General features: G+C 32.1%; 1 protein-coding gene across 6 annotated transcripts in view; it reads right to left on the reverse strand.

Annotated features, from left to right (window-relative positions):
• Positions 1-12,253, reverse strand: part of LOC127734318 (uncharacterized) — a 125,074-nt gene that overhangs the window by 103,709 nt on the left and 9,112 nt on the right. For all 6 annotated transcript variants that reach the window (XM_052244152.1, XM_052244148.1, XM_052244150.1 and 3 more), the window contains exons 4-10: positions 12,059-12,228; positions 9,738-9,915; positions 8,630-8,798; positions 6,152-6,269; positions 5,049-5,145; positions 2,343-2,417; positions 42-157 (exon numbers count right to left, since the gene is read on the reverse strand). In XM_052244152.1, coding sequence (XP_052100112.1) covers positions 42-157; positions 2,343-2,417; positions 5,049-5,145; positions 6,152-6,269; positions 8,630-8,798; positions 9,738-9,915; positions 12,059-12,228 — 923 coding nt within the window. The remainder of the gene's footprint in view (positions 1-41; positions 158-2,342; positions 2,418-5,048; positions 5,146-6,151; positions 6,270-8,629; positions 8,799-9,737; positions 9,916-12,058; positions 12,229-12,253) is intronic.

Below are 12,253 nucleotides of genomic sequence, written 5' to 3' on the forward strand. Positions count from 1 at the left end.
GTTTAATACAAAAAACAGGTTCTCGTGTACACACTGTATACCTTTTTCTTGTTCTTTATTTCACAGCTTTCTAGTATGTATTGATATGCAATGTAGAAGAAAAGTGACAGTGAACCAGGCGTTACATGGAAATGTTCCATCAAGCAATCAAATGTTCCTGTAAAAAATAACTGCAGTCTTTTGATTATTTTTGATTATGCAAAAACAGGAAAAAGTTAAAGGAGGCCTTTCTTATAAAGTTCCTAGATACAAGAACTTTCAATTTCCTATTGATACTCTTTTAACAGAATAATGACTGCTCTGAAATAGACGTAGCGTATTATAGACCAGTAAACAATTGCAAGTATAGGTTACAAATTCACAAGTTGAGGTTTTCCCTTACAGGTTACAATAAACCAGTAGAATTTATGGGCGCAGCCATTTTATGAAGATAAAATTGTATTCAGAATTGAGAGTATGGCTAATCCTGATTGGTCGATATGTGCACCCGTTATTTTTTATTATTAGAGACTTCGTGCACTCTGCATTATACCAAATGCAAAATAATATATTTTCCGTAGCCCTAACGGAACTGAGATGTCTTTTCAACGATAGGATGAGACACGTGTTTTTAAGTGCAAAAATGATAGACAAGGAAGATAAGTACAAATAACGGTAAAAAAGCCACGGGAACCTATATTTTTGGGACCAAAAAATACTGTCCAAATAATTTTTTCACTAATTCTAGCAAGGTTTCGTTAAAAAAATCAACTTTCTAAAGTCTGTATCTCGAAAAAGGCTATCATTGTCGCCTATGGGGAAATTAATTGTTTATTGCAATCTATAGATACATCTAAAACTATCAATTTATTAATAACTCTTGGTTTTATTTATATTTTCATTATCCTAAGAATTATATATTACGTTCTCATGGACGTTTCATCTGTTTATTGAAATCTGAAGGATTACATTTATCTTTTTTGTTGTAAAATTTTTAATATGGAACCGATTTCCACACTTAAACAATGTCGTTCTTGTAGCAACACATTTCTTTCTCGCTTATTTTGATGACAAAATCATTCAAAGACCCAACACTTTAAATGTTTGAGCGCAAAGACAAAAAAATATGAATATAAACAGGAAAGCAAAACACTTTTACGATACAGGAACGAAGGATGTTGCAATCTAATTTTAGTGCAATAATAAAATGTAAGACTTTAATTATTCGGTATAAAAATCTGACAGGTAATGATAATATGGTTTCTCTAATTCTTCGTCAATTTATCCCTTTCTGCACCCATTGTATAAAAAAAATTTAATCAACGTGTGGTTTGTTTGATCTCAGTTCTTCATTGGTTAAAATCCGATTATGACGTCGAATTTTCTTGCTTTCCTCTGAATCTCCTATTGTGACGGCATGAAAAAAGGCGACCATGCCTGATGACGTCACATAGAAAGAACACATCTTTTTGCAGATCATTCGAAAAGAAGGAATAAATTTGCCTGCGTATTGTTTGAAAATCATTAGAGAAACAGATTCCACCACCAAATCTCGTGTAATACGATATTTATCCACTCTCGACAGTTAAATTTTAAATATTTAAAACGCTCGGCGAGCCTCGCGTTTTAAATTTGAAAATTTAACTGTCTCGAGTGGATAAATATCGTATCACACTCGATGCAGTGGTAGAATCTATATTTCTACACGAAATATTCGAAATATCTCTGTAATTAATTTACCTCTGTTGTAGCGCTTTTGTGCAGTTAACGAAAAGTATAATTATAGTATATCAAAGTTTATATATTAATTTGACTTGGCTTTACAACTTAATATTGTAAGGCACAAAAACATTAAAATAAAGAAACGACATTAGTAGTAGTACTGTAAAGGGAGTACTTTGCAAGAATGAAACGACATTGGTAGCTGTACAGTATTGGGAGTACTTTGCAATAAAGAAATGAAATTGGTAGCTGTATAGTATTCTTTGAGTTCTTTGACCACATAAATACAGACAAAACAATTTTCGTGGCTTTATTTTATTTCAAGTGTTATTCATTTTGAATGTCCTTTCACATCGGGAATGTTACATCTTACTGTGGATTTCATTATCATTCGTTAGCTACTGATTTTTGTGGATTTTGCGAGTATACGTTAATCACGAATTTAAATGCTCAACGATGTACACATTTTCTTTAAGCTTGTATGTAAACTTCGGCCTCCACGAAATCAAATATTCGCGAAAATAAATTTGTTCTCAAATCTTCAATCCACGAAAATTGTTATCCACGAAAACTAATGAATCCACAGTAAATTGTTTTACAAACACCAGATAAAAATTAAATAAAGATCATAATTATCCTACGTTCTGTCTCCACGTTGTTCATTGTAACTGTTCTTGCTGAACTTTTCCCTTTATCGTTTGGATCATCAGTTGAATCTACAATAATAGTATTTAATAAAAGTAATGCTGTCAGAGTGTAAGTAAATTTGCACCAGCGGGGAGACGGTCTAATACATTTATTGACACGGTATATGGTTATTGATATTAAACAATCAAATGTGTGAGGACATACTGGTCATTAATATATGAAGATGGCCAATCCAATTATCATAATATTGACTTAAGTTCGGTACAGCAGTCAGTTTAGATTGGAACGTTATTAATTTGGTATTTACTTATCAATGGTGTTCAACAGTATTTAAAAAAATGAACAATTAAATTAATTACCGTGTTATCCCTCTTGAATATAGTACCAAAACTGGACTACGTGAGGTAGCCAGAATCCAGGGACTGGTTTTTGAAAGTATACTGAGGTAAAAGAGGGACGAATGATACCAGAGGGACAGTCAATGTATTTATGACATACTAAAGGACTGTTTTATGACTATCCTTTGATTTGTCCAAGGCTGTAAATCAAAGCTGGCCTGCGATGGTCCAAACCATGAAGGTCTTACGATTATCTTTAATGTTGTATCAAAAAAAAGTATTCTTTCTTCTTTTATGTTAAAACAAAACATCTAATTTACTCGAATGTAGTCATTGTATTGACTGCTGTACCCATTTTTTTTTACATTTTCACCTATTATGTCTGTTTGTTGTGCTCACACATTGTTGTCAATATAATGGAATTCTATATGACTGTCATACAAGTGAGAGCTTAGATTGCTATACAACCTGGTTTTATCCACCATTTTCTACATAAGGAAATGCCTGTACCAAGTAAGGAATATGAAAGTTGTTTCCATTTGTTTGATTTGAATGAGCTTTTTATTTTGCCATTTGATGAGGGACTTTCCGTTTTGAATTTTCCTTCGACCTCGGTATTTTTGTTATTTTACTTTTCAGTAATTCATTATGACAATATTGTAAATATAAAGTAATGGTGGTCATGTATAAATATCTCAAAATATAAAAAAAGAGGACGAAGTATGATTTTCAATGAGATAACTCTCAACCAGAGACCAAATGACGTAGAAGTTAATAACTACAGGTACGGCATTCATCCATGAATTTCATTTGAGTTCGGTATTTTTGTTATTCTACTCTTTGTTATAGTCAGGATAGTTATGATATTACGCAAAACAATGATTATAACGAATATAAAATACAGTGAGAAAAAAAAATAATGAAACGATAGTCATCATGATTATGTTGATCAAAAGAAAGATATACACAGTATATTAGTATATAATATTTTATTTTTTGTTTGCAATGTTATACGCTTGCAAGGTGATTGTGTTTGAAAAGATAGCCAGGCCCTCAGCATTGAAACATAAGGACGTCGTAAATGTGTAAACATGGTTATGCAGTGTAATCAATTCTTCCATTGGTCTGAATATACTCACCAGCACTTCTGAATAGACATGTGTTATCATTGATATTGTCATATTTATAAATAAACTGTTTAAAAAACTTGTTGGATTTATTTCGGATATTCTACCCCAGGAATAGAATATCAAAGCTCTATTTAGCACAACCTTTTTGAATTTGTGGACCTCAATGCTCTTCAACTTCGTACTTCATTTAGATTTTAACTTTTTTTTCATTCGAGCGTCACTGATGAGTCTTTTTTAGATGAAAAAAATATAAGTCTCGTATCTTTAACGGTTTTATACTCTCAAACATATACAATCGAATTGCATACGAGTTAATCAATGATGCCGAGTACACATGATAACAAGTATATGTATTATGAATAATTAAGGTAGGACAATAAAATTGAGAATGGAAATGGGGAATGTGTCAAAGAGACAAACGACCCGACAATAGAGCAGACAACAGCCGAAGGCCACCAATGGGTCTTCAATGCAGCGAGAAACTCCCGCACCCGGAGGCGTCCTTCAGCTGGCCCCTAAACAAATATGTATACTAGTTCAGTGATAATGGACGTCATACTAAACTCCAAATTATACACAGGAAACTAAAATTAAAAATGATACAAGACTAACAAAGGCCAGAGGCTCCTGACTTGGGACAGGCGCAAAAATGCGGCGGGGTTAAACATGTTTATTGAGATCTCAACCCTCCCCCTATACCTCTAGCCAATGTAGTAAAAACAAACGCACAACAGTACGCACAGTAAAACTCAGTATAAGAGAAGTCCGAGTCCGATGTCAGAATAGGAAACAATAGAAATAAACAAAATGACAATAATACATAAATAACAACAGACTACTAGCAGTTACTGACATGCCAGCTCCAGACCTCAATTAAACTGATTGAAAGATTATGTCTTCATCATATGAATATCAGGCACAATCCCTCCTGTTAGGGGTTTAGTATTATACCGTCATAAAATATATGAGAAGAACATAACCCGTGTCATGCCAACTACTGGTTTTAGAATAAATGTGTTTAATTCCGATGCAAAGACCCTATAAGTGAATCAATATTAAAGCCAAAATATGCAATCTTTAATGACCTTTAAATATATTTAATTTTCTCTTTCACGAAAACAACACGAAATAAAATCAATCAAACTGTTTGTTATAGTTGTTATTAATAAAATATGTATGTACTATTTGCATTGTTATCCTATCTATATATGGCCATATACAAACAACTCACCGTGTATCTCCTTTAATGACCATCCTTTAATGATAGTTTTTACTACAAAATCTTCCATCTGGTCATTTTTTGAATTGTCTAAATCAAAAATTGTAATCTGCGAAAAAAACAAATGTTCTCATTTGAATAAAAGGCATTAGACTTGTTACCATGCTTCAAACTTTGATTAGTAACTGTACATGTATCATTTTCAAATTTGTGCAATAGTATCATGAAAAATATAAATGCAGATGTATATATAAATGTGGGATATGAATGCCCAGTTGCAAAAGTTCAGGATTAAAGTAGGCAAAAATCGGGGTAACAATTCATAAAAACGCTTAAAATTTTAGTGGTGTTACACAGTTTGCTTTACATGGTAAGTTAAGGCATAGTAGTTTATCGGTGTGACGTTAAAGAGCATATGATGACATTCTTTCAAAATCATTCTCGATGGAGGACGATACTTTGGGTTTTTTTTCAGACAATTCACAATCTCTCGGTATATCGACTTACGATATGGTATAATGCTGTTCATTAAGCCAAACTGCAGTGCTCCTCGAAAGAACGATTGGTTGCAATGGCAACTGGTATTGTGATGATTTTTACCTTGACCTTATTTGTGTCTGATCTTATTCTGCACTACCCTTACGGTGGATGCATAGACATATTTATGTTGATTCTATTTGATACATGTTGGTATTTTTCCTGTAAAGGGATAACTGTTCGAGACAATAAGGTTAAGAAATGCCATTGTTCATGGTGCTTTCAAGTATTGTCATCGTACTTTCAAGTGCAAGACTATCGCAGTTTTACGTACCAGCTACGGTAGCATAACCATAGCACTTTAGATATTCATAACATCACACTTTTCAAATAACGATCGCACTTGATTGTGCTAGATTATATAAATTTACTTTTGCAAACCCGCTACCACATCATTTTAATTGCACAATAGCGGGTCAAATCATCATATTTTGATATCAAACGCCATATTTGACATATGACAAGAATAAAAGGGGAGACAGTGTTTTGATAGGTTTATGTTTGTTTGTGTTTATTTGTTTTGTTTTTTTTTTTGCTTACCACTGAGAAAAAAAACAATCTGTTTTAATTTAACTTACCAGGTGACTGTGCTTTTGAATGCTTATCATTCTCTTCTTTAAACTTTTGTAATCTTCTGCACGCATATAAATACCTAGTAGCAGATGGGCGTTTTCCTTCAGTACTTTTTCTTTCTTTCTTAGAAAGAGAAAATAAAGTATATCTTACTCAAATAGGAAAAATGGAGCACGAAAGCGAGCATTTTCAATTTAATATATGAAATAAGGCGCGGTTTTGCAGTTGTTACGCACGAAATGCCGAAGGCGTACAAAGGAAGTCAGTCAGAGAGGATGGGTATGTATTATGGTCAGTTGATGTATTTATGCACTGTTAACGCGAATGGAATATTAATGAAGCAGACACTACTGACTGCTCCGGCAGAAATGGATTCAATTTAGTTTTTATTGTGTTCATATATAACTCAGTAAATGGTATTCTGTTACAAACAAACATTTGGATTGTTGTTTGTCTTAACGGCTATTTTTCTGCCATTTTCGACTCGATTTTCAATTGCCTCCTTATTATATTACAACTTTTGTAAATTGTAGTGTTGTATTAACTGGTCTGTGTTAATGAAAATTGTACGAAAATGTTTCTTTTAGTTTGGACAGTCTTTATTTAAAGTTAATAGTCAACCGAAAACAAAGATATCTGACAAATGCGATTTTTGTTCGTTTTCCGATTGTCTATTTCACGAGTAGTAATGGACAATTTACAGCTTAGGTAGCAAAATGACACTTGAAAAGACTGTTTCATTTAACAGTGATGTTTTAATGATTCCAAACGTTTAATATTTTTGAATTTCAAACTGTTTGTCTCCAATTGTAATGAGATTTAGAAAGTGAACGGGAAATTTTTGTACTAAATATAAGGTACACAGTAGCATTTTAAACTGTGTGAAAGTTTCAATATATTTAAGGGGTATAGGTGGATACAAAATGGGTACCCTAAATAAAGCAATTACAAAGTAAATGCTTGGTTACGGAAACCCAAAAAAACTATGATCAATAAACAAAATAAGAGTTGCACTATAGCATAACATGGTCAAGATTGTATTGAATTTTCAACAAATCGTAATAAGGAGTTTAGTATGAGTTGCAGATGATAAAAGTTAACCTACTCCTCACTATAAATCAATGGCAAACACCTTTTTTTTGTAAGTGAAACCCCAAAAAGGGTTCTGATCAAATAACAAAACAGGATGTGCACAATACCATTGTATATGGTACAAATTGTGCGAAAGTTTCAATAAACTGTTATAAAGGTTAAGGAGGAGTTGTGGATTCAAACATAGAAGAAACTCATATGTGTACTATAGTTTGAAGATAAGGCTTATGTGAAATAAATACATTATATAAGTAAGGTTGTGTGCACAGTGCCGATAATTCTGCAAAGCCATACAGGAACAGTTGTGTTTGCAAAAGTTGGACAGAAGGACGAACGAACAGAGGGACGGACGAACGCATGCATGGCTGGACGGACAAACTGTATATCATTCCTTTAAAATAATGTGATTGGTAATGTATGTATAGGCTCCGACGAACCTAAGTTCATGTCATCCTGTTTTTAACACCAATTTTTTTTTTTCAAAACTGATATTTTAAATCAGTCATAGCTCTCTCAAGTAGTCACTTTGTCAAACTAACACTTTGGCCATTTTTGTCATTCCTTGCAAGAGATTTTTTATCTTTTAACTGAAATTATAGTATTTGCAAAAATGTTTGATTTGGTTCCAATGTTTGTCGCACCTAAACGTTTGACATATGTTATTCTGTTACACCATTGTTCCATGTTAGGGGATCTATAATCACGTTAAATTTATTCTGTGCATATTCAAAACCAGAAGCTTGATATCAGTCATAATTATTATTCTGTTAAATGCTGTCAGCTTAAACTTTTAAACATTTAAACATTGTCTTCTGGTCTTGGTGCTAAGCGTTCTCATTGGCAATCAGACTACAGCCAACCATTTTATACTTATGTTTATCTGTGTACCAGTTCTTTTTATTACAAAATATACATGTATAACACTCGCATATTTGCTGAAACGTTATTTTTTTAAACTTAAAATAACAACATTGCAACGAAAACGTATTTTGTAACCTATCCTTCATTTATATTTTTTTTTCAAAATGTGTTTATTGGTAAATAGCTGGCAATAACGCAATTGTTTAATTTGTAAGATTGTGTCAGTTATCGCCGATATTTTTAATAATTTGGTACTATTTTGGTTGTTGGGGAGGGGGAATGAAGCGGTCAGCAATTTCAATAATATGCATAGTTTAAGCTTAACAAGCAACATGCTTGTTTTTTTTTTTTCGTTTATGCTGTTGCTGTTTATATCTGTTGTGTTTGTTATGCAAAGGTCTTTTGTACATGAAGCTTGGAAAATAAAAATCTTACGCAAGCTGGGAAGCCATAAGTGTACAGAACATACACCGTCACGTTCATTTGTAGTTGTAAAACAATTGCATAGCTAATGAAACATGAAAACTAACATGGGTCTTGACTCTTCTAAGTACTCAATGATAAAATCTACTGCCTTTCCGGAACCTTTCGCCAATAAAACTGGAATGTTGCGTTTCACAGCTGACTTAATTTGGTGTATAGTACTTATGTCACCTTCTACAGCAATCATCAAAACAGGAACTCTCATGTTTATCAAAACTGAAATTACATTTAATTTTAAATGAACTTGTAATAAAGTTTGTTAACAATTTTAAAACATTGAAAAAAGGAAAACATAAAATAAGCATGATTAAAAGTCAAAATTCAAAGTCTTTATAATGTACATTTCCACATTATACTAAGTGAATGCAATTTCAGAGTTCATAATAAAGACAATGTTATTGAGAAATTAAATTCTTACGCGACACAGAAGAAACGAAATTTAAATAAGAGTAAATTTTATTTCCGTATTGTTACTTTATACCTTGATTTATAAATGAATTTCAAACATATCACGTGTTGTTGTATCGATATTAAACCAGACTTTTATTTGTTTTCCTGGAACTGCTTTATTCTTAAGGGCCTTTATTACAAAAATCATGACACTTATCATGACCTTCTTGTGTATCTGCCCTTGCCTATCCCCCAGTAGTGAGCATATTTGATGCTGCTTTCCAAATGTGCCGTTGTTCATTTCATTGTCACGTTAGTGGTCATCCTATTGGTAACTGGACTGTGCAGGTTGTTATTTAGTGTTGTAATTTAATGACATATGGTCTAGTTGAAAAGAGTAGAGCTTTGTGGGCAACTAAAACTGATTTTACCCTACCACGACCTGTACCAAGTCGGCTTATCTGGATCATGTCTTGTTCTTGATTGTTGTCTTCGTTGGTTTTCTTTAGGAAGTCGGATGTTGATGGCCGATGTGATTTTTTGCGATTTCCGATATTTTTCCCGATTCGTGTTATCCTTTTGTGTGTATTACTCATGTTTGTTTGATATATCAAGAAAAATAAATTAATGAAACACTTTAAGTAATCAACGGAACTAACTGCATTGCCTTAGTGGTTGGTTTTTTCTTAATGTTAATATTTTAAATTTTTCATTTCAAAATGCACTGAGTATAGTTTAAAGAAAAACGTCTTCGATATGACACACCCAATTCTTTCTCGTCTTCTTCCTTTGACAATAATGGGGTATATTCTGCTGAAAGTTTCTCCAAAAAATGAGACAAATATCGGTTGAACCATCTGTATTTCATTTGTGTTTGTAAATCATCAAAAACTGGTTTAAGAGTAAATAACCAATCTGGTTCTGTGACGTTGTCGTCGTCTGCCTTTAACAAAAATATGATTGAAAATTATCTCGTCAAATCTGGCTGCTGATTGACACACTTGATATACATGATATATGTTTACCGAAGTTTTAACGATATTTTTATAAAATTAAGGGAATGTGGTATGATTGCCAATAAGACAACGTTAATTATCCAACAGAGTTCAAATGACGTGGATGTATGCAACTATAAGTCATCGTACGACCTTCCCCAATGAGAAAAAAAAACAATATACAATTATGGCCCGTTGAAAAGGTGAATATCCAAAATTGTCAACACGAGAAGGTTATTTCACTGAGGGCTCAGCCCGAAGTGAAATAACTTTTAAGGGTTGACAATTTTTGATATTCATCGCTTCTAAGGGGCCACAATTGTTTTATTATACCGAACTAACAGTGGAAGGGCATTTTGAATCATTGTAAAAGCACTTACCCTTACTTGAGTCAGTAACAAACACAAGTTGACGTTCAAAAATACATGTAATTTGTAACTTGAACTTTGCCATTTTGTTTATTTACGTTTGTGACGTCATTTTCATGAGTACAAATCAACAAACTAAAAAAGTTATTCGCCGGTGAATAATAGGGTTATTCAACGCTGGTGTAAATTTTTAGGGTTATTCGTTCTTCCTTGCAACTGAATGAAAATTAACTGAATTTTTCCATGTCACGTGATAACGTTTTACCCAATAGAATTGTTTGAAATATATGTAAGGTATAATAATATCATATATAATAAGCTATCACTACAAACCAGTAAAAGTCTGAAATGTTAAAAAGCAGTCTTTAAAAAAAAGAAAACTGTTTCAAATACAATTATTTTTATTTAATCAATATTTGCAAATAAAACAAAAGGAAACTTCAGACGTATGCAAAATTAATATAGACCACACAATGGGTGATCAAAGACATCGTCTATTGAAGTAAAAAGAGAAAAATTGAAAACATTGTACTCAAAATTTTATAAGAAATATAAAATGAGCGAGTTCTTTTATAGAACAAAAAAAACACTTTTAAATTGCGACAGTTATCATTTCGAAATGTGCTATGATTTTGTCAATCTATATATTTACTTGGTTATTTATTTATGTGTGAAATATGTTAAGACACAAATAACAGAATGTAAATTTCATAAAATACTAAGTCTTGTTAAAATAATAATAAAAAAATTTTGATATCCAATTTTCATTTCAATTTGTAATTTTTCAGTTATCAGGCTAATAAAAAAAAGAAATTTAGATGATGGGTATATGTCAACAACAAACAACCATGAATGGCAACGACAGAAATAAACAAAAGACAGTATGTACAGTCCATTCTTTATTGCGCCGTGTGTACTTTTCTTTCGTCATAGCAGTTCAAGATTCGTCTAGTAAGAAAATTTCGGTAGATACCTTATTTTTGTCGAGAATAAAATTTGATAAAACATAGTACAGATGTACATTTCTGAAATACGGATTAAAATATTCATTGTCAATCTCATAGCTTAAGAATTACTGCCATACCGATCCTTTTTGTGTCTTGTGAAACATTTTCGTCATAGATTCATATTTAAGAAAATTTTGATAGATATTTTGTTTTTGTCAAGAATAAATTTTGATAAATCAAAGTGTATATTGACATTTCTGACCTACTGACTATTTAATTACTATATATATTCATGTTTATTTTAGATATTTGTTTTACATTTTTCTTCAGAAATAACATTATTTTCTTGCAAAAGAATCAATCAAAGGTCCTTTGTGCTCTAATTACACTCCTTTGTGGTCCTTTGTGCTACATTGTGCTCCTTTGTGCACAAGAGATCCTTTGCGGAGTTTTTAGAGACCAGTCTGAGAAACACATGACCTTGTGCAACGACAAAATATTAGTAAACAGTATCGACAGGATGTAGGGCCAGGGAAAATCATAAGTGTACATATATATTTATTCATGTTTTAATTCTCCAAAAATAAAATCAATGTTTGTACCGATAAAACAATATTTAAAGATTTGACTATGGTGTTAAATTGATTACCGTTATCTATATTATATAGTTATCATATATATATATATTATTGAACGAAGAATTAAAAGATTTCATGCTTTTCGCCGTGAGTGAAGAATCTAAGAGTCGTAAATGTTATATATAATCAAATGTGTACCTCTTCATTTTCTGTCAATGGCCTTATTTCAATCAATGTGTTTTCGTTAGTCGTTTCGATAGACTTGTCTCTTCTTCTTAATGCTGGTTGAGTGTGTGTTGTTTCTCTGAATGCGTTATAAATCAATGCGCTTATACCATCATTGTTACCACGGTAAATAATCCAACTCTCTGAAAATTAATTTTAATTTGCATG

This window comes from Mytilus californianus, unplaced genomic scaffold, assembly GCF_021869535.1.
Source record: "Mytilus californianus isolate M0D057914Y unplaced genomic scaffold, xbMytCali1.0.p SCAF_3, whole genome shotgun sequence".
Taxonomy (NCBI): Eukaryota; Metazoa; Mollusca; class Bivalvia; order Mytilida; family Mytilidae; genus Mytilus; species Mytilus californianus.